Below are 22,643 nucleotides of genomic sequence, written 5' to 3'. Positions count from 1 at the left end.
GGAAAAGGTTACTTTGCTTTCTGTACATGTTAAAGAGCAGAGACTTGGATGCTTTCGTGGTCTTAGTCTGGGTTTAAATGCAGTATGTAACATTTGTTGGGACAAGTATTGTGTGTCATGCCTGGGCAAAGCCCCAGAATTGCCTTGCTGCTTGTGGGTACCGATGTCAGGGTCAGGCTGGGCTTTCCAACCCCCTGGATGCTGTTTTGGGCAAAGAGAAGCCCCACATGCAAGTGAGTATAATCCCAGTGTGTTCTGGAGTGATTTTTTTCCACGGAGGTCATTGAGTTCATGCCTGGAGATTTATTTCACAGCCGAAGCATGAGAAATAGGTTTTCATGCCAATTCTGATTCACGTATCTCCTTTCTGTAGCTATTCACCATAAGAACTTGCTCTAAAACACTCTGCTGTAGTTTCTTGCTGTTTTATCTATCCCAAGAAGTGCTGCTTTTAATCATGAGTAGAAGTAATGCTTTTATTTTTGCGCATTTGGTTTGAAGAGCTAAAAAAGCACACACAGAAGTTGTACAGAGGGGAGAGAGAGTTCATGAGGAGCAGATGTCCTGAGGCAGAAATCCGCTGTGGCCATTGGGGTTTGTGTTTGCTTTTTGATGAGCTTTCCCTAAGGTAGAAATATGCTCAATGTGTAAAAACCTTGCAAGGAAAGGCCACGAAAAAGTAGCAAGGAAGGCCTCTGTGGAACCTGACTGTAAACTGGTGCGAGTCTCAATCCAGGGTTTTGAAACCACTTAAAACATGGGTCTTTTTATAGTTACTGACTCACTTATCCATAAGGATGCACATGTCCCAAAGGATGCTCCTATCCAGCTAAATATAATTCTCAGAGGTATATCTTGTATTTCCTTGGTGACTATGATGAATCTTAGAGGCCTGCTATGATGAACATCAGTGCAAAAGCTGAGACTTGAATGTTACTTAGATACTAGGTTTTCCAAATCTGCCCGGAGAATGTTTGGAAAAGTTGCACTTCGTTGCTTAGAGTGGCACAGTTTGTTGGAAAAACTTTCTTTCCCTTCCTCCGGAGCGGCTTTTGAACCTGAGAGCAGAGGAATGCCAGTGGTGTGAATAAGAGCCCTACCGGTGTGACTGCTTTCACCGTGAGGCAAGAGCCAGGAAAGTCTGGCTTTGTCTGGGAACGAGGCACGCCCTGGCCTCAGGAGAGCTCACCCTGCCTCCTTCCCCTCCACCGCCTCAACATCTGGGTTCGGAGACACATCCAAGATTCCCCTGGGTCCCGCTGTTTCATACAGCTTCACTCCTTGAACGCTTTCGGGTCTTTTTCCCCTGTTCCCACGCACTTCTACTACAGAGAAAACTTGTAGATGGTGTTTGGTGTGGGAAACTTTAGATTTACAGACTCCACGATGCTTGGCAAGTGGTCTGTCTTCAACTGTACGCTGTGTGTAAGGGCTAATTAAGCACGTTTCTCTCATTTTTGAAGCTTCAGCTTGAGTTTAGCTTTCGAGCCTTCAGTGGAGATGTACAAAGCAGGCACAAACTGCATGTTACAGTACAGCTGTTGCTCTAAGGAGATGTTGGTCGCTAATCCTTCTGCCGTTTTGTGATGCAGGAGACACCTCTTCCTAGAAATTGAAACTCTTGTGTCGCGTGTGCTGTTTAAATTTACCTTGGCCGAGGTGTGGAGCTCGCCCGTCATTTTGTGTGACGGCGCGGTGGGTGTCAGTCTCTGTGGCCTGAGGGAGGAAGGCGTGTGTTTCGTCAGCGGTGGCACCAGCTTTTAGAAAGACTTTAAAAAGAAAACGAAAACAAAAAATACGTTTTATCGGGGGAACATGCGCGCCATTTCCCCCTTTAGACGCCTTGGGCGTTAAAAGGCAGCAACGCTCCCACAGCCCCCTGCGGGCGAAGGCAGACGCCATTTTGTCCCCACCTCCCCGTTCCCGCCCGGGGCCGTGAGGGAGCGGGGCGGGCCCCGCCCCCGTGGTCCCGCCCCTGTGGCCGCCGTCCCGTCGGCGGCGCGGCGGCAGCGGGCGGCCGCCGTAGCCCCTGCAAGGGGAGCCCGTACCCGGGCGAGAAGGAAGAGAAAGGGAGCCCGAGCCGGGTTACAAGATGGCGGCGGCGCTGCTGTGGTAGCTGCTGAGGCGGAGCGGCGCCAGCGAGGCCCGGGCTGGGGCGCAGCGACGCTGTCTCGCCATGGGAAGCGGCGCTCTAAAGGCCCCGCGGTGCCCCTGAGCGGCCCGGCGGCCCCGCTTGCTCCCCGCCGCCCTCGCTCCATCGCCCCCGCGGAGGCGGAGCGGGCCCGGGCCCGGGGCTGCACCATGTCGGACACCCGCCGGCGGGTGAAGGTCTACACGCTCAACGAGGATCGGCAATGGGACGACAGGGGCACCGGGCACGTCTCTTCCAGCTACGTGGAGCGGCTGAAGGGGATGTCGCTGCTGGTGCGCGCCGAGTCGGACGGTGAGAGCGTGGCCGGGGCTGCCCAGGCCGCCCGGGCCCCTTCCCCTCGCCCCCCTCCCGGCTCCGGGCCCAGACAGCCGGAGCTGCCACCCACCATCGCCGGGCTCGGCTGATGGTGCCCTCCCCTGGGAGACCCCAGAGGATTATTCTTGCTATATAATTTCCACCCTCCGTGCCTCCCCTTATCTTGCGGCTCGTGTGAAGTTTCCTTACCTCACAAGCCACAGCAGCGTTTGCTACCGTGCTCCTAGACTTTTCCCCATAGAATTATGGAATATGCTGAGCTGGAAGAGACCCATCAGGATCATCCAAGTCCACCTCCTAGGCCTGCACAGACCTCCCAACAATACTACCGTGTGCATCCCTCGGAGCGTTGTCCAAGTGCTCCTGGAGCTCTGGCAGTCTCCGGGCTGTGCCCGTTCCCTGGGGAGCCTAGGCAGTGTCTCACCACCTCTGGAGCAAGAACCTTTCCCTAATATCCGTCCTAAACCTCCCCTGACTCAGCTCCGTGCAGTTACCCCAGCCAGCTGCAGCTCCCCAGCCTGAACAGAGCTGAAGCTGTGACGTGTGAGGACATTTTGTTCTCTTTCGGAGCAATATCATTTGCTTTTGGGATGCTCTTTTCCTCCATTTTTACTGCTGTAAAAAACTCATTTCTTTGTTGCTCTTCTCAGGAATTCACTAGTTGTGTTCCAGTCGGCTGGGGTCCCTTGTGTTTTATTGCACTTCAAAGTCACCTTAAAGGGTCTTTTTTAGAGGGGGGAGGTAGGTGCTCCTCACTTTGTCTGCCGACAGGTGCTAATGTGCTAAATAAACCGCCTAAGACTATATATTACTCCGGAGCTGTTGCCAGGAAACATACACTACTTGCATACACAAGATAAAGTCCCTGCTTTTATAGTAGCTGCATGATTCACTTCTGAAGGGCAGCTGAAGGGAATAAAAGCAAGTGGCCCACGTGGCTTCTCTGGGCAAAAACATTTTTATGCTTGGAAGCAGAGTTACCTGATGGAATTTGTATAGTTGGCCTAAAAGGCCACTAAACAAGCTGGTTCTTGCACCAGATTTCAGGAGACAAGAGTGCTACAATGGATTTTGGGCTAAATTAGAAGATAAAAAATTATTTTAATAGGGGTGTTCCTGTTGAATTTTGTCTTACCTGGCTTATTTTAGGAAATTATATTTAAAGGAGGTGGTTCTTGCGGATTTTCTGTGAGATTTGGGTTAAGCTGAGAGTCTGGCTGGTACATGGGCAGTGGTGTGAGATGTGTGGAGATATTTGTTTTGCTCGATTCAGTAAATCTCTCTTTGTACCTTTTTCAGGTTCGCTACTGTTAGAATCGAAGATAAATCCTAATACTGCATATCAAAAGCAGCAGGCAAGTATCGTTGCTAGGCTTTACTTTCTCTGGTTGCTGATGGTGTGGAATAGTTTTGTGCTAGGTGCAATTGCATTTTTCAGGAAAAGAAGGAAAAGCGGGATGACATGGAATTGTTGATGGTGGTTTTTATAGAGGTGAAAAACTTGCTTAGAGACCTGTGGGTGCTAAACACTTCACATTCTAGAAATTAATATGTGGATTTCTAGAAGATCCATGTATTAATCTTAATTTTTAGAAAAACACATTTTGGACTTCAGGCTTTGAAGATAATATATGCAATTTGGATAAATATTGAAATCATTACAGGAAATATAATTGGAAACATGTATGTGGAACTTTTGTCTCCCATGCCAGGCCATCTGAAATAATTGCAGAATTAGGGAGGCAAAATTTTGGCCGGTTCTGTTGAAGTGTATTTACTTACTTAATTTTTTAGTTCTTTTTCTGGAAATAACACAAAGGAATTTGTCTTTGTGGGACTTCTTCCTTTGTTGTTGCTGTTTAGTTTTTATTTTAAGCCCTGAAAGCCCCGAAGCTCCTAGGTATGGCCACAAGCCATGGTGAGAGTTACCTTTCCTAGGGGTAAACCTCCTGCAAGACATAGAAATAACAGTTGGGAGCTGTGTTAATAGGTTATTTTTGTTTAATCCAGTGAAAAAATATATTCTGCATTTATTGTTTTCCCTTTTCCAGCATGAATTTTTTGATGTCTCTGCCTGCATTGTTCTCATGGGTTTTCTGGAGTTTTTTCTGTTCCTTTGCTCTACGATAGAGTCTCTGTTCCTTTCATACAGTGTTTGATATGGTTTTTTATCATTATGGTATCCAGAAGTGTTTCAGCACTAGAAAAGAGTAATTTTGTTCTTCCTAAGTCACAGAGGGATGCATCTTTGAGGATTTTGTTATAGTAACAAGTTACAGTGTGAGAATTGGAGGAGACTTATCTCCTGAGCCTTGGTTGGTTGGCCCACTTTAGGTTAGGAGTGAGGTGGAGTTTTCGGCCAGCCTTTCCAGGGGTCTGTTTGCTGTGGTTTCTGCTTTTTGCTTGTTAGGGATTGGTGGCTGTAGGCTTTCCTTCTGGGGGGGCCACACTGAGGAAGGAGCTCTACAAAGTTCCAGAAGCCAGGAGTCTTGAACTGCTTCCTGTTTACTAGAGCAGACTAATACATAGTGAAATACAAATGTAGATTGTGTTGCTTTAAAGTTTTACAATGCTTCCTTTCACACTGTTTCTTGAAAATACAACTGATTAATTGTAGGCCTTTTTTACTTAATTGGTAAAAGTTTCAAGTGACTTAAGCAGCTTTTGTTACCCTTTTTCTTGTGGAAAAGGTAGATCATTAGAAAAACTCAAGCTGAGGTTTACTTTGGCTGGCTTTTATTTCTGATACGAATGTTTTTATGTCTGTGTGGCAAAACCCATTTTCTTCGCTGTTCACTCTAAGGTTTGTATAACCTCATGCAGCTTTTTAGTTGACACAGAGCATCAGCCTTGAGTTGATGGTCTTGGGTTTGGGGAAAACCCCAGGGTGGTGCAGCTTGATGGAAAAGAAACGTTGCCCTGCCTACACATCTGTCTTCATGTAAATTACTTGAGTGGACTTACAGAGTAGTTAATGCTTAATTGTGGTTTGCATAACAGCATCCTGTGAAAAGAAGAAACCCACCACCGATTTTTCGGTGCTGTGCATCAGTGTGTGACTTGCAGTGTTACACTGTCAGTGCAAAGTTGTGCTGTAGCTATTGACTAACTCCAAACAGGACAGGTCTGTTACCTCCCTGCTCCAGTGTGTTTGTGGTTCCAGGGGAATTCATTCTGTCCAGGTGTTGGGCACACTGTCATTATGGCTGCTTTCTCAAGGGAAATTGGGCTTGGATGGGTGGGACATAGGTGCCAAGCTGCTCAGCATACAGTGTGAAGTTATCTTTAGCTAAATGGACGCAAAGAACATGAGAGCCTGAAGAGCTTTAAGTCCCCCTGGGTTTTGGGGTGTAGGCTTTGAGAGTTACACACCTCTGCTGGACACCCCTCATTAGCCAGAGGGCAGGGTCAGATGTGTTCTGGAAGCTCTGGCAGGAGCAGTTTTAAACGTTGGCACTACAGCCATTTGTTGTTTCAGCCTCTGCTTGAGGTTACTGTTCTCTGGCAGAGCTGGCAGAAGAGCGAGTCCATGGCTGAAAGATACAAAACTGCAGAAATCCTTACTGGGAGTCCTGCCTTCTGGTGTTACCTTTCCTTTGGGCATGCTGTTTGCAGCTCTGAGGTGAAGCTCGTGTCCAAATCCTGTCTTTTGCCCAGAGTTACCATCAGTCGTGTGACAACAGAGTGCTTTGCTTCAGGCAGGATATGAGCTCCTGGTGGTGGGGATTTCACACACTGGCAGGGGTGCTGTTAAATCTAGCCTGAGCAGTTGCCAGAGTGCTTCTTCACTCCTATTTGGCAGCAGGAGCATTTGCCTTAACCGTGTGGCAGGTTAGGTGTAGGACTGAGTCGGTGGAAACATGTCTTCCCTCTGGATTCATTTTTATCGGCACGTGTTCCCTTCTGCTTCCCTGTGCAGCACTGTGGGGACATGGTGCAGTGCAGGAACACAAGAGGTGAAGCAGCAGATCCTGTGCAAAGCAGTACCAGCACTGCAGAAGGGTTTGTTTGAACTGCTCGGAGTTTCAGTTTTTGTTTAGAATTAATCTTTTTTTGTCTTTATATGGTGCTTGAGTGAATTAAGGAACATTGCTGTTGCTCATGGATGGAGCAGCATTGCCTCTAAGCAGGTGGGAGAGCCAGGTTTGGAAGGTGTCTGTCTGTCTGTGCTCTTCATGGGTTGTCTGAGGTTATGCAGGAAGTGTATTCCAGATGAGTATGTCTTATATTGGTGTTGGACAATTATTTTCTGTTGAAACCGTCTTTCAGTCTTTCTGAAATATTTTTGGAAAAGCTTATATAACTTCTGCTTTGTGTGGGCAGTACAGATTGTAACGAGTACCATTCAGTAACTCGAAAATCTTCACAAATTTTTGACTGCAATCCCTGGGTGCCTGGAGTAATTTTTAAGTTCCTGAATTAATTCTCTTACTTGAATCATCCTGGGCTGTGAATAGGGCTGCTGAATGTGTGTGTCCTTCTTTGTTCAGTGAAGCACCTCTGAGGCTCAGTTTACCTGGGAGTGCATTGATTTTCAGTGTCAGGGCATCAGTACTTGCACAGAATGTTTAAAGATAAACATTTCAGATTTGGAATTCTGTAGCAGCCATAAAATCATTTAATATTTGTCTCTGTAGGAGAAAAGTGCAAGTGTAATATTAAAAAACAACTCACAACAGTGCTGAAACCACAGTGGATTGAACTCTGTTCTTTCCACAACAGGGGAACTTTGTTTTTCTAAAGAAATGTGTAAAAATTATTAAGAAAGTGGAAAAAATTGCATCTGTGCAAATTCCATTGTTCTTAATGTGGCTTGTGATTATTTTGGGAGAAGGAAGTGGATCTGTTGGTAAGCATTTATCATCTGTGATGTTATTCTAAACTTCATTTTCAAAGAAAAAAAAAGGGCAAAGACAAAATCTCCAAGATACACAACTCTTCATAGATACTAAGGGATTAGGATTACTGTAGGAATGAACTAAAGAATGTATCGGTGCTGCTGATGTTCGCTCATGTTCCAGTGGTAGTTGTAGCAGATGGGAGGTTGTGTTTGTTAATCCAGATGTGCGTTTTCCAAATAACTGCTATGGAAGAGGAAACCTACTATCCTATGCCAGCAGTCCTTCCGAAATGTCAGTCCCCTCAACCTGGAAGTACAGGAGTGCTCCCTGACCTGTGTAACCCCAGATAACTGTATTTACAAAGGTCTGTTTAAACCTTACTGCCCTGAATCTTCCTAAGGAATATCATCAAGTGTTTCTTTGGGTTTCCTTGCTGAGCTTAAAGGTACCACTCTTAATATTTTGTGTTCACTAAAAGTGATGCATAAGCTAAAGACTTAATCAGCCTTGATGAGTTGCATGGTGAATATTGAGCATCGTAAATGTTGAAATTAATTACCTTACTGACTGTTAAGCAAAGGCTTGCTAGTGTTTAAAAAACACTTCAGTGTTTTAAAAACTGTGGTAACAGTTCAGGAAGTCAAACTTGGAATGTTGAACAGTTTTGCTGGAGCTCATCAAATATACTGGAGAGTTAGCAGAGAGCTGCTCAATTTGGATATTTTTTTATGAAGATGAGTTTGCTGTAGGATGGGGAACTGTTCCCCTGGTTTTGTCTGGGATATAGTTGATTTTCATCCCAGTAGCTGGTGCAGCACTGTGGTTGGGATTTAGGATGAGAATTGATAACGCAGGGATGTTTTAGTTGTTGCCGAGCACTGCTTGCCTTCGGTCAAGAACTGCTGAGTTCCCCATGCTCTGGCAGTGAGGAGCTGCACAGGGAGCTGTGAGGGAGTGTGGCCAGGACAGCTGAGCTGGCCAGAGGGATAGTCCATACCCTGGGATAACAGGGACAGTGGATAAACTGGGGGGGTCAGCCAAGAGGGGCTGATTGCTGCTCAGATGGTGCTGAGCAGCTCTGTTGAGCATCGCTTACCTGTCAGGGGGGTTGTTCCTTTCTTCACCTCCCTTTTTTCATGGTAACTATTATAATTGCTCATTATATTTTACTTTATTTCATTTTTGAAACGGTTCTTACTTCAAGAACAGAACTACCACCTTGTCCTGGTGCTTCTTCCCGTCCCAGTGGTGGGAGGAAGTGACTGAGCAGCTGTGTGGTACTTCCTTGGCAGCTGGGTTAAACCACAACCACTCTATGTTTGAGTGTTGAAGTGCAGGCTTGCATCCCTTACAGGACAGCAGCAAGTGTCCTAGTAAAACTTCCTCAAAGACCATCTTAGCCTATCCAGAAATTCCATTGAAATTTCCAGGTCTGCTGTGCAAGTGCACAAATTGAATTGATGGACACAATAGTAACAGAGAAGGAAAATCTGCCTCTAATGAAAATAACTGACAAGATAACACTGTAAGAACTTGGGAGTTTTGTATTATTCAGGCTGTATGGCTTTTAATTTGGAAAGGGACATTTGAACATTAGCTAGGCATTATATCTCACTTAGCTAGGATTGTCTTAAACACTTTCTGAGGGGAAAACTGAAATCCTAAGTGGCTTGTTTCTACCTTACTAAATATGAAAATACTTCACCTGTTACATTGTAGGTTTTTCTTAATCTAATGTGTGCATTCCCATTTCAAGACTGTTGGCTCAAGAAAAGTATCTTGCAGAAAAATGCTATTGTAAGTGGCTTGGATATGAAAAATAGTATTTTTAAATATGTTTTGTGTAAGGTAGGGGTCATAAAATAACAAGAAAAAAGGTTGATGTTCCGTATTGCAGAACAGGTGATCTAATATTTTAGCATTGTATGTTCTTTTTTTGACAAGTGTAGCTTTAATTAAAATGATTTACTCTGTAGGCATTGCCTGTAAAGGAATAGAGATTAATATGCAGTGCAGACTGTTTCAGAAACAATTACTTTCTTGGTTTTATTTCAAACAGGACACCCTGATTGTTTGGTCAGAAGCAGAGAACTATGATTTAGCACTGAGTTTTCAAGAAAAAGCTGGCTGTGATGAAATTTGGGAAAAAATCTGCCAGGTACAGTATACTGAAACATGTTGGTTTTTCCAGGTATTTTAGTGTCTTGTGTGAATTGGTGTATTTGTGCATCCTTTCTAAACCTGTTTGTAAAGTAAGCAAATCATTTTTCTTTTCTGTGCAAGGTCTTAAATTGCCCCTGCTTAGAGCACCAGTTGTTCTTTTCCTAATTGAGTGTCAGGCTTTTTGTAATGTAACGCTGGGACTCAGATGGTCTGCGTTTTTTGGGAGGGCAGTGGTGTTTGTGTGATTGCGTTCTTTACAAAGGAACTGCCAGAGTTCCATGTTTTAATTGCCCCTCTCCCAGCTGGCCTCAGGAAGCAGCTTGTGGAGTGCAGTGGAACTGCAAATGTGCTGTGAGGAACCAGAGAGCTCAGATCCCATTGCAACTGCCTCGGGACACCCTGGGCAATTGAGATGTGTTTTTATTTCACTTACTGGCCTGCTCATTTTCGGGTGCATTTTGGGATCAGACAGTAAGCGTGTGTACTCTTCCTTCAGGTTCAGGGTAAGGATCCTTCAGTGGAAGTCACGCAAGACCTTATCGAATCAGAAGAGGAGCACATAGAGGAAATGCCTGAAACCAGTCCTCTGATTGACCTTCCTATTTGTGAACTCAACAAACTTGAAGAGATTGCTGACCTAGTTACCTCTGTTCTTTCCTCACCCATCCGTAGGGAAAAACTGGCGCTGGCCTTGGAGAATGAAGGCTACATTAAAAAACTGCTGCAGCTTTTCCAAGTCTGCGAGAATTTAGAGAACACCGAAGGCTTGCATCATTTGTATGAAATTATTAGAGGGATTTTGTTCCTCAACAAAGCAACTCTGTTTGAGGTGATGTTCTCTGACGAATGTATTATGGATGTGGTTGGGTGCCTCGAGTATGATCCTTCTTTGGCTCAGCCAAAACGGCACAGGGAGTTCTTGACCAAAACAGCAAAATTTAAGGAGGTTATTCCTATTACAGACTCTGAACTCAGGCAAAAAATCCACCAGACTTACAGGGTACAGTATATTCAGGACATCATCTTGCCGACACCATCTGTTTTTGAAGAGAATTTTCTTTCTACCCTCACTTCCTTTATTTTCTTCAACAAAGTTGAGATTGTCAGTATGTTGCAGGTAAGTGGTTTTTCATATGGTCTAGATGGATTGTGTGTAGATCCTGTGGTTTCAAAATAGATTACAGTTAATCACGCACATCATTTGCACAATGTTTTGAATGCTTCCCCTGCTTTCTGATAGCTTTGATTTTGTGTTTTGACAAGGTACACTTCAGGTGAGTGTATTAATATGTTTTAATGGGTTGTAAAGCTGAATATTTTTCTCCTTGATTCCCAAGCAACATATAATTTTTGGTCAAGTTTGTGTAGGTATCCAGGGAACAGGCAACTTGTTTTATTGTGTATTGGGGACATAGTGCTGTTTTTGTAACAAATTCTGGATCTGTGATTCAAAAGAGCATGTTCAGAACCGTTCATGTTACACTACTGTTAGATCATGGTACTAATTTCAAATGTTCGTGTTGTCTTAAAGATAAAGCAGTTAGTTGCTGGGGTTTTTTTTATACTGATATCCAGAACTAATAATAAATAGCTAAGCTGTCACTTTATGCAAGGCTGTCCTGCACACTTTGTAGTCAGAGGCTCCAAGGTGGTTGGGACCCTGGAAGGAGCCTCAGAGAAGAGCTGTGTGAGTTGATGGCATTTTGGGGTTTTCAGTTGGTGCTGTGTTGCGCAAACTCATGGGTTCCCCAGTGGCTTTATTCTGTTTATCTCTGTCCAACAATTGTGCTTTTGTGTATGATTTATCACAGGCCTCTTGCAGTGAGTGTGGAAAGCCTCTGTGGCACACCAAGAGTTGAGGCTAAGAGGGAGTAAAAATGGTGGAAAGAAAGGGCCACTGGAGATATAACATATCTGTATGGAATATGTTGATGAGTTCGGATATGGGTGAAATATAGTAAAGAATTTAAGAGAGGACTGGAAAATAAAACTGAGGAATTGCATGAATATGCTATTTGGCTCCTTTCTACTATTTTCTTTGTGGCTCAACATTAGAAAGAAACAAAAATTTGCAAAATTAATGGCTCAGTGTTAAATAAAGATTTTCCTTTAAATTATTTTGCATATATTTTCAAAAACTAAAAATAAATTCAGTATTATGCTCCTGAGTATTATGCACAGTCCTGTTTGCATTTAGAGATTTTTAAGTCTACGGAGTTCTTTATTTTTCATTGAGGCTGTACAGTACTGAGTATTTAATTGTGCAGTAGCAGAGAGCTCTGATTTGCTGTTACCTCCAATGCTCCTTGCAGAAGGTTCTGAAATCCTCTGACAGTTCCTTGCTAATTTCTGTTGTGGCTGTCTTTGCCATCATAGAGTATGTGGCACACAGGTTTGCCTGCTTGTTCTAAAGTCAATAACTGAGATGTGTGGTGATTTGCAAATCATGTTGGTCCTTGAGAATTACAGGTTGAGAAGAAAGCACACATGAAAAAAATGTTGTAGCACACTTGAGGAAAATTCCCTGGTAGTAGGGACCTCAGGTCCAGGACTGCTTTCACAGGCCTGTGGTGTAAATCAGCTTGTTGGGCACGAGAACTCAAAAGCTCCTTTGGGTTTGGGGAGCACATGGGATGTCCTGTTACCCTAAATACGCTGGCAAAGCTCCCTGGGAGGAGGCAGTTTAGAGGAGCAGCAGATTGTGTTTGCCACGGCAGCAAAGCTCCTTTCTACGTGCCGTGGAGCACTAGATCCCAGTGCTAGTGCTGCTGCAGTCACAGGACAGCAGCCTCCATCCATCCTATGCTTCAGGACACAGGACTGGGCTGACCAGCAGCCTTAGACAAGCAGGAGATGTTTCTGTGCTCAGGTGTTTTGCAGCAGGGCTTTTCTACTATATCTGCCTTTGGCTGTAGTATGGTTTGGGTTGGTTTGTGTTTTTTGGGTGTTTTTTTGTAGTGGTTTTTTTTTTGTTTTGTTTTGGTTTTTTTGTAACAGCTTTAATTAAGCTGTTTAAGCCAGCAAAGCTTAAAATAAACTGCTAAATCTGTGTGTGCTGCACTCCCTGTGGTGCTGGTTCCAGGTATCATTTGTTTGTAAAGCGCTTCTCTCCCCACATCTTAAAATTGTCAGGAAAACATTTGCCATTCTTTGGCTGGCATTGCTGTGACTCTAAAATTTCTGTATTAAGTTACTGTAATAAAGCACAGAGATTTTAGTGATAGCCCACGGCAAAATAGAGAGGTAAACACACTTTGTGTTAGGCAATGTAAAGTTCATGTAAATTCATTGGAATGCTGCTGTTCTGTTAGTTTTTGTTCAATGCTCAAGTTTATTGAGTTGAATTGGTACAATGATGCAAAATTTTGTAAAGCTGTAGCATGTTACTGTTTGCTGTCAGATTTACCTTGTTTTTAAAGGGTAACAGAAACACTGGAATTTGAGAGATCACCAACACTGTTTTCAGTGTGAAAAAGTGCAGAATAATCAAAGGGCAGGAAGTGCCCAAACCCTTGAGAGATGCTGATGTTCACCCTGGTTTTTGGGTACATCTTCATCTCACGGGGTGACTGAAATACTTTGCAAGGAGTGAGGTGTTGTCCTGTATAGACTTCACATCTTCTATTATGAAGAGATGTTTAACATGAAAAGCCAGTAATAGTCCATGAGGTTTCCCAGCTTGGCAGAGCAGAGCATGTGCAAGTGGGAGAGGTTGTTTTATTGTAAGGTAATGGGGACATTGCTGCAAAGTTGTCCCTTGGCTGGCTCTTTGTAGGTGCCATTTCAGGGACCACCTCTGAGCTCAGCTTCGCTTGGCTCTGGTCTCCTGGAGCTGCTTCTGCTGCTCAGAGGGAGTGCTGAAACAATGCCCTAGGAAAGATCCTGCTGGGTGTGTGCTCTGGCATTTGTTTCTTTTGGGATGAATTGGATGGAGAGCTGGAATTTCTGCAGGGCTGGATCCTGTAAGGATGGAAGTTGTTTTCCAGAGGCGCTGTGTAAGGTGTGTTCCTTTTGTGTGTTGCACAGGAAGACGAGAAGTTTTTATCAGAAGTTTTTGCACAATTGACAGATGAAGCTACAGACGACGACAAACGGTGTGAACTGGTAAGTGAGAGGGATGAAGGAGAAACAGTGAAACTCTTCTGCAGTCACTGACGGATTTCTGTAGAATCAGCCAGCATACAAATTCTGCCGCAAAATGTAACTTTTTCATCTTTTCAGGGAATTTTCTGACTGAAATACACCTGTCATTCTTTTTTCCCTGTGCACCAGGTGAACTTCTTCAAGGAATTCTGCGCCTTTTCTCAGACATTACAACCTCAGAATAGAGATGCGTTTTTCAAAACTTTGGCAAAGCTGGGAATTCTTCCAGCTCTTGAAATTGTAATGGTGAGTGAAACTTCAAGATGATTTTAAGGCAGGTAGAAGAGTTGCAGCCACTGAAGCAGTTTGGCTCTGCTGAGCCCCCTGTGTGTCAGTCTGGCTGTGCTGGCAGTGGGAGTTGTACGGAGCAGAGGCTGCCCCAGCTCTGTAGTACCTGACCCGGCTGCTCTGGGAGTTGTTGCTCTGCGTGAGCCTGTGGACAGTGCAGTCCTTGGGACATGGGGGTGTAAAAACTGGCAGAGGCTCTCTGTGCAGTGGCAGCTGGATTGTTGTTGTGGTTGTTGCTGGCCCAAGGCCAGAGAAGTATTTTTAGATAATCTTGAACTGTTGGCTGGTTCCTCCCGAAAGATCCCATAATCCTGTCGTTAGCAGATTAATCTGTCCTAATCAGCAGTGGGAAAATGGAATTTCTTTCACTCCTCTGGTTGAAGCAGCTGTTGCTGCCTGAGCATTGCAGTTAATTTTGATGGTTAATTGTTGCTTTTCTGTAACCCTATTACTGTGTTTCTCATAGAAACTCTTGTAATGAAATGTTCTCAAAACTTAAAACTACCTATTATTTGTAGCTTTACTTGATAATAAATACCAACTTAATTTGTTCTTGCTAATCAATTTCTCCCTTTATTAGGGAATGGATGATCTGCAAGTTAGATCTGCTGCTACAGATATATTTTCTTATCTAGTAGAATTTAGCCCATCCATGGTCCGAGAATTTGTGATGCAAGAGGCCCAGCAGAGTGATGATGTAAGTCACAGTGGTTTGCAGTTTGCTGAGTGTACCAATCTTTGGGCATGCAAGATACAAACAAAACATCAAAACAAACCTTTAGAAATACAGGAAAAAGTAGATTTAATATACAAACATTTCTGAGCACATTGGTGTTGTATGAGTTGACAGTTTTGGAAATCTGACTAACAAGGATTGTAGGTGTGGAGGGGTATGCTTGCCAGAATTTCTGTATCCAGATGCAGCTCTCAATTTTACAGTTTCATTTAAATTTGTCTTGAAAAAAATTACAGAGACAATGGAAATTACTTTTCACTCTTCAAACTAACTGTTGGGTGTCTAACTGTTGGGTGGTGTGTTTGTTTGGGATTTTTCTGCAGGACATCCTCCTCATCAATGTGGTCATTGAGCAGATGATCTGTGACACGGATCCAGAGCTCGGGGGAGCTGTTCAGCTCATGGGGCTGCTGAGAACTCTGATTGACCCAGAGAATATGCTGGCCACAGCCAATGTAAGGAGATGTGGGGTTACAGGTACTGCACTGCCTCAGCAGAGCTGAAAACCTGACATTCTCTGTGTTTGCTCTGATACTCAATTTAAACAAGCCAAAAATAAGCTTAGTGCTTCCATTTTGGGGCATTGTGCAGGTGTTTATTAAAAAAAATTGTCAAACTTTTTGAGTTGTTGATGTTTTTTCAGTCAGTGTTTGCATGGTGGGGTTTTTTTGGTGATGGTGAACTTGGTTAATTGTCCCAAAATGCAAAAAACCAATCTTTCTTGAGCAAAGACAGTCCCACAGGCCCAACAAGTTTACAGGCAGACCTGAAGGAGCCAGTAGAATTCTGTGGGGGCTGTTTTCTGTGTTACTGTTCTTTCTTATTTAAAAGCTTGTGTACAAATCCCATTGTTTAATAAAGTTCTTTTTGTTTTAGAAAACAGAAAAGAGCGAATTTCTCAATTTCTTCTACAATCATTGTATGCATGTTCTCACTGCGCCGCTTCTGGCCAATACATCAGAAGATAAATGTGAAAAAGGTACTGAATATTTCTATTTTCTTTTTCCTCCTTTAAGGCCTGTGGTGTTTGGCAGTGACTGGCAGTGCTGGTCCCAGGGATCAGCCTGTGATGCCAGCTGGGAATGTGCTTGTGGAAAAGTGCTGCTCTCCCCCAGGGACAGGGGTTCTGTGGGCAGCACTTCTCAGCTCTTCCCTGCAGCTCCAGATGCTGCTGTAGCTTCGTGCTGTGCTTTGTGGGAGATTATTAGCATGATTAACATCAAGGAATTGACACTTGTTAATTGCATTTAAAAAATACTTCCTATAAAGCAGAGTGGTTGTAGATCTCAAATATTAAATTGGTTTGCATGTTTTATCCAAAAATAAAACATGTAAAATATGTGTAGTACTCATTTTAATGCATTGTTTGAAAAATTTAGGATCGATGCTTTTATCCTATGCCATATTCCTAAGTTTTGGGTTATACATTTTCACCTAGATTGATTTAAAACTTCGTAAGGTACATTAAATACAGAAATCCCACCTGACTACATTCTTACTGTGTGTTTATGTCCCTGTGGCTCACAAATGTTTGATATGATGAAAAAATCTAGAATTTATTATTTATCCCCATCTTTTAAATCTTGACAGTGCTTTGAAAGCCTTGTTCTGATTTTTGTTCTTATTTTTTCTTTTATCAGATGCAGTAGTTGGATCCACTAAGAGTAATACAATTTGTCCTGGTAAGTCTGAATTGACTTTGAGTTTTGAAATGTGTTTTGTGTGCTGTGTGTGGTATTCTATTTAAAAATAAAAAAGTTAGGTATGCCCATACTTTATTTTTTCTAATACTTTTTACTGAAATAGATGCAGGGACTTTGCTTGAGAAGACCAGAAGCTGAAGGAACATTTTCATCTGTTTTTAAGTTAGTGAGTTGGTTTTTTAGTCAACCTTGCTACTGAAAGTTCAAATTGTTATTTTTTTCTTGCAGATAATTACCAAACAGCACAACTACTTGCCTTAATTTTGGAGCTGCTTACGTTTTGTGTGGAACATCACACGTATCACATCAAGAATTACATTATGAACAAAGATTTGCTAAGAAGAGTACTGGTACTCATGAATTCAAAACACACCTTTCTGGCCTTATGTGAGTATGGAGCTGTTGTGATTTCCTCCTCCAGGCATGCTGAGCACTGTGTGGGAGGTGTTCCAGTGTACACTTGAACTTGGGATTTGTGTTAATGGGTGTGGGTGAGATTGTAATGCTCACGGTTTAGGGGTGCACCTTCCTCTGGGTAACACCAGGGGTTTTCAGTTGTTTCTGTGGGTCCTGACATGTGGCTATTAACTCCTTGGATTTTTCTTCCCACAGGTGCTCTTCGCTTTATGAGGAGGATCATTGGCCTGAAGGATGAGTTTTATAACCGTTACATCACCAAAGGAAACCTCTTTGAGCCAGTTATCAATGCCCTGCTGGACAATGGCACTCGGTACAACCTGCTCAATTCTGCTGTGATTGAGCTCTTCGAGTTCATCAGAGTGGTGAGTGCAGCTGCAGCTCTTCCAGGAGCACCCAGCTCCTTGGAACACAAGGACTTGCAGCAGTTCCTGACCCACTTCCTGCCAGTGCCTTCTTGTGTGGGAGGCTTTGCTGGGAATCTTTGTGGTCTGGAAAAGTGAAGGGTGGTTTTTAGTTGTAGGGTGTGGTAGCTGCTGTCCTAGCCAGCAAGAAGAACTTTAGGAATTGAAGGATTTGTCTGATATGCTGAGAGACTTGATAGAGGGGAACTGACCAACAGGTTCCTGGTCCCACAGGAGCTGCTATAGTTGCTGAGGACTGGGGAGAGCTGGAGTCTGTGGGGAGGATGGGGCACAGCTCTCCTACATGCAAGATCTTTGTTTAACAGAAGTCTCACAAATACAATCAGGACACTGCTTGGTCCATTGTCTGTTTCTGTGGGAAGCCTAGTAATTATTTCTCGATCTCATCTCTTTTATTGAGGATAAATCTGATTTCATGCTTCACATTTGTATAATATTGTACAATAATGCTTTAGCTCTGGGCAAGAAATCAGTTCCTTTCCAAACTAAACTCGAAAGCTTTCTGAAATTCTGCCTGTATCTGTTTGAGGCTGAAACCCCATTTTCTTCTTTTGCAGGAAGATATTAAGTCCCTTATTGCACACATAGTTGAAAACTTCTACAATGCACTTGAATCTATTGAGTATGTTCAAACATTCAAGGGACTGAAGACAAAATATGAGCAGGAAAAGGACCGACAAAGCCAGAAGCTGAACAGGTAGGCCCCCGTATGTGTGCTCTGAACCTGACAGGGGCTGCTGCTCTGCAGGGCTGCTCCTTGTTTTCTCCTTCCCAGAGGACAGCAGTCCCATGGGACTGGGGTTGGGTTTCATTCTTGATGAAAACTTCTCGGATTAGAGGAAAGCCGCCATCTGCCTTTCCTTGTGGCCATGTGTAGTAGAGCTGATGTTGGCCAGTGGACTAAATGTCATGTTCAGAAAGCTCTCAGCCTGAAAGAGCAGAATGTTGCTCTTTCACTCTGATTTGGGATTCAGTCTGGCTCATCATTAGCTGGGGTGTTGGTGAGTCTTGGGTGAGGGCAGAACCAGAGCTGGAGCTGTATTGCCTTCTCAAATGCACTGAATTCCCTCTAAAGCTCTGGAAGGTGTTTCTGGTCCTGAGCCTGAAGCAGCAGCCAAGCTGGAATCCCTGTGTGTGTCTCTTACAGTGTCCCATCCATATTGCGTAGCAATAGATTCCGCAGGGATGCCAGGGCCTTGGAGGAGGATGAAGAAATGTGGTTCAATGAAGATGAAGAGGAAGAAGGCGAAGCTGTTGTTCCTCCAGTTGAGAAGTCAAAACAGGAGGATGACTTTCCAGATAGCTATGAGAAATTTATGGAAACTAAAAAAGGTATTTACTCCGTTTGAGCTCGTTGGCACTGGAAGTGCTCCATGGCAGATACATGGAGTCTCACGTAAACTAACCCGTGGTTTGTGCTCTGCACCTCCAGCAGCAGTACAGGGTATTCCATGTAATTGAGTCATGAGATCCAAACGTGTCTTTGCTAGCCAGTTTAAGATTAAAATGACGAGTTAAACTGCTTGGAGCACGCATCTGGTTTAAGTGGTATTCAAAAGCAGGACTTTGTTGCCTGTATGCTCCAGGTGAGCCATGTCCCCATGCCCTCAGCATCCAGGCCCTACTCAGTTTGCTGCTGGGCTCAGGATGGGCTTGGTTGGGGAACTGAGAATTGCAGCAGAATTGGAACCAAAACACGTGCTGGCTCTTGCCCTGAGATTGCACTGTTATGTGGATTGTACTCCTTGGTGTGCAGCTGATACCTAAGTGTGACCATGTTTGTCCCTCAGCTAAGGAGAGTGAAGACAAAGAGAATCTTCCAAAAAGGACTTCAGCTGGGGGATTCAAATTCACTTTTTCCCACTCAGCCAGCGCAGCCAACGGTGCGAATGGTGCAAACAGCAAATCTGTGGCAGCTCAGACATCACCAGCGAGCTCCAATGGCTCCTCCTCCAGGAACGTGGCCCTGAGCCCAGCGGTGCCAGCTCCCAAGGTGGGAGAACTCATGTGGGGCTGTCCTGCACAGGGAGACAAGCAGACACAGCCTGTGGGCAGCAGGGCTGAGCTGGAGATAAATTCACCCTGAGCCCTTCAGTGAATCCCTCACTGCTCTGGGGAGGTCTGAGTGGGTCCGGGCTCTGTTGGAATCTGGTGGGTGCAGTCTCATCCCACATCCTTTGCATCATTTCACCACTGCTGCTTTTTGTTCCTGCTCAGTTGCTGCTCTATGTATCTGATGTACAAAGGAACCTGGGGTTTTTGGGAACTCTCTTAGAGCCGTGCTGGCTGGGGAATTACTGTTTTTGAGGAGACAAGTGCAGTGAGTGACCCTTCTGTGGTGCCTGACTCAGCCATGCATTATTGAATCTTCAGCCATGGAGCTCCTGAGCAGCTTCAGAAAGTGTGGCAGGGATTGACTGCCCACCCTGAGGCTGAGTAGCCAAAGGGATTGCAAACAGGTCAGTCTGCACACTGGAGTTCATCTGTCCCACTGGGCTGAAAGTGATTTTTAAACAATTCTCAGTCTAGACCCAGAGGTGTGCTCCAGTACATTTTGCAGCTTGAGGTTCAAACCCATTTTCCAGACAAATGGAACTTGGAATGTCAAAGGCTGATGTGCCCTGGACAGGTTGGCTGAAGGTTTTGTTCAAAATTTGCACCTTTCTAGGTACTTCTTCAATATAAAAATTTCCTTTTTTTCTAATTGGCAGGGGAGTCTAGTTGGGCTAGTGGATTATCCTGATGATGAAGATGATGATGAAGAGGAGGAGACATCGCCAAGGAAAAGACCTCGTCTGGGTTCATAAAAGAAACCAAAAGTTTGGAATAAGAACTTTTATTATGAGGTTTCAAATGCTGCAACTGTTCTAAGAGCTAAAAAGAATCTGATTCAGAAAGCTTTCTCCCATGAGTATATAAGATAATACAAGGAGTAGCAAAAGAAACTCATTCTATCAGCTAGAAAGGGTTAGTTCTGTAAACACAAAGCTTCCAAGGAACTTAATATCTTTCTAGAAAGTAAGGAGTCTGCCATTCAGGCTGTCAAAAAAAAAAAAAAAAAGAAAAAAAAAAGGTGGGTTAGTATCAGAACCTGGATGATGGCTTCTCAGTAAGGAAAGTCTCAGGTGTTGGGAGGGAATGGGGGGAGGGAAAGGTATGGTAACACTTTTTCTTTAAATATTGCAGGGTTTTCCCAGTGTTTAACAGAACTAGGAAAAAAACTTCAAGCTTAAATTTTGAACCCAGTAATCTTAATTTTGTAATGGTGCTGTCAGTTGTGTTCTTTTAGCAATGCCTCTTTTAAAAAAAAATTAAGGGAAAGCTAACTCTTTTTGCATAAGAACAATCCATATTTTGGGACCATTTATTACCAACTAAACTGCATTTCTCATGGTTAGAGGGAGGGGCGCTGCAGTTATAGTGCATGTTGAGTTGTTTAAAACAGTTAAAATAAGTTTTGTGTTTTCCAAGAGGAGAGAATGGAAGCTGGATTCAAAATGGAGAGTTTTGCTTGTTTTGTCAGTGAGACATCCAGAAATATCTATGCCGAGGAGCAGTGGCTTCCCAGGGGTCTGCAGGAGCTGCTTGTGTCATGGTGGGGCTGCACTAGGCACATCCCTCAGCTGTTGGCTTCAGGTTGGGAAGAGCCCGAATTCCAGCAGCACTCTGTGGTGTTCCAAGGGCTGCCTCCTCTCGGAGCAGCCCCATCTTTGTTTGGGAGCTGAAATGCATGGTTGAGGTGGGAATAAGAAACACTCACAGGTTTTTCATAGTGATGTAATGGACGGAGCAGCATTTTAACACCAAAGTCAGTTTGGACCAAGAGAACGCCTTGAGGGCTTGGAGGCAGAATCCACAAGGAGCACCTGAACCTGGGGGTGGGACAAAAGCTGCTTTCCTAAAACATAAAAGCACATTCCACATAGGTGAGTGAGCTGTGACAGGAGTAGGGGACCTCATGGCAAGGTGGCAAACAGTCCAGGTTTTCTTTTCAAGAGCAGCACATGAACTGTAAATATTTTAATGTTAGTTTGCCCATATGTGATCTGAGATCATGACTAAGTGAGAGGGGATTTCCCAGCGACTGTGTCAGAGTTGTTAAAGATGGAACCAGCTGCAATCCACCACATAGATCACTCTTGTAATATGTGTTATGGGTCCATTTCTCCTGGAATAGTTTAAACTGAAGCAGTTTCTCTGTTTTGGAGATTTTTGTAGTTAGTTTTAATTTTAGCTCTTGTTTGGAAAAAGATGGGCTGTCTGTGTAGATATGAAGTATAGTTTTTTCCATAAAACAGAAGTTTATTTTGTATTAAAGATACCACTGTACTTGTTTTACACCATTTGTATACATGTGGTGATATTAATGCTGAACTGTAAAATTCATTAATTAAAATGTGACCCTGTAATTCCATAATTATTGCTTTTGTTTGGTTTGTTACACATGGTAAGTGAACTCAGGCTTTTCACTGTGGATATTGTTTAAGGTTAGTTATCCATGCAGGTTTCAAAGTAACTCCATACCACTGGATGCAATCCCAGAGGGAAGAGGTGAGGTCTTCCCAATGTGTAAGACACAGGTGCTCTGATGGACCTGGGGACAGTGGTGGTGTCCCTGGAGAGCTCCAAGCCACCCAGCACAGTACTCTGAGGGAACAGTTCTGGAGCCAAGGAAGTGTTGGAAAGAGAAGCTGCAGCACCATCCTTGTGTGCTCACTCTTGAGCTGCTTTGCTTCCCCGTGGGTCTTAGTCTCAATCAGTAAAGAAGATTCACAGGCCATGAGAGCAGCAGGTCCCTGGGATGTGCCTTCGCTCACCTGAGGAGAAGTGGCATCATCTGGAGCATGCACCTGCATTCCTGATTCTCCTCAACAGCCTCCCAGGTTCTCCAGGGGATTCCTGAGGAGTGTCAGTCCTTACTCTGCTCCTCCCCTTACCAACACCTGCTGCAGTATGGCAGGAGCTTTAAAAACACGCTCAGACAACCAGGAAATTGTTTCACAGCAAAACCAAGAATGCCACTAGTTTTTATAGGTTCCCAGGAAAGGACTGGGTAAAATGGCAGCAGATACCCTGTTTTCCTCTAGGGACTGTCACCCCTAGGTGCTGTTTCCCTCTCTGCCCTTTGGGACAGCCATGTTTGTTCTCCTGCCTGGCCCTTCCACTGCCACTCTTGGGGAAAGAACAGAACATCTGCTAATGTGTACCAGTTATAAATGTTATTTTAATAAAAATTCCATTAAACTCAAATGGGTGGGTTTGTGTCTTTTCCTGCGAGTTGCTGTGGTAGTGAGGTGATGCCATGAGCAAAGGGGAACCTCTTTCCTCTCCAACTTTGTCACAGCCACACCAGTAAAGGACTTCAGATTTCTGCTACTCTGGCAGTGTATTGCTGGGAACAGCCTCAGCTTTGCATGAAAGCAACTCGTTTTATTCAAAGCTGCATTTATTGCAAACTGG

At 44.0% G+C, this 22,643-nt stretch overlaps 1 protein-coding gene across 3 annotated transcripts; it reads left to right on the top strand.

Annotated features, from left to right (window-relative positions):
* The first annotated feature begins 2,091 nt into the window (after positions 1-2,091).
* Positions 2,092-22,365, top strand: PPP4R3B (protein phosphatase 4 regulatory subunit 3B). 3 transcript variants are annotated; one of them, XM_062490601.1, is made up of 16 exons: positions 2,092-2,443; positions 3,767-3,822; positions 9,368-9,466; positions 9,968-10,588; positions 13,498-13,575; positions 13,744-13,860; positions 14,483-14,599; positions 14,962-15,093; positions 15,515-15,617; positions 16,279-16,320; positions 16,570-16,728; positions 16,954-17,123; positions 17,741-17,880; positions 18,331-18,515; positions 19,052-19,176; positions 19,895-22,365. In XM_062490601.1, exons 1-16 carry the CDS (start codon positions 2,302-2,304, stop codon positions 19,988-19,990), a joined length of 2,382 nt encoding a protein of 793 aa, XP_062346585.1. In that variant the 5' UTR covers positions 2,092-2,301; the 3' UTR covers positions 19,991-22,365. The 3 variants fall into 3 exon arrangements, with proteins under 3 accessions (XP_062346585.1, XP_062346584.1, XP_062346586.1); XM_062490600.1 differs by having other exon boundaries at positions 18,974-19,176; XM_062490602.1 differs by lacking the exon at positions 16,570-16,728 and having other exon boundaries at positions 18,974-19,176.
* The last annotated feature ends 278 nt before the right edge of the window (positions 22,366-22,643 follow it).

This window comes from Cinclus cinclus, chromosome 3 (genome assembly GCF_963662255.1).
Source record: "Cinclus cinclus chromosome 3, bCinCin1.1, whole genome shotgun sequence".
Taxonomy (NCBI): Eukaryota; Metazoa; Chordata; class Aves; order Passeriformes; family Cinclidae; genus Cinclus; species Cinclus cinclus.
Note: the sequence above shows the minus strand (reverse complement) of the source record. Positions and strands in the feature narration are given on the sequence as shown.

What these genes read in the sequence shown, in the direction of transcription:
- PPP4R3B (XM_062490600.1), top strand. Translation starts at nt 2,302, where the DNA reads ATGTCGGACACCCGCCGGCGGGTGAAGGTCTACACGCTCAACGAGGAT. An exon ending in GGTGCGCGCCGAGTCGGACG is followed by an intron (nt 2,444 to 3,766) that starts GTGAGAGCGTGG and finishes TACCTTTTTCAG; the next exon opens with GTTCGCTACTGTTAGAATCG. An exon ending in TCTTCGAGTTCATCAGAGTG is followed by an intron (nt 17,124 to 17,740) that starts GTGAGTGCAGCT and finishes CTTCTTTTGCAG; the next exon opens with GAAGATATTAAGTCCCTTAT.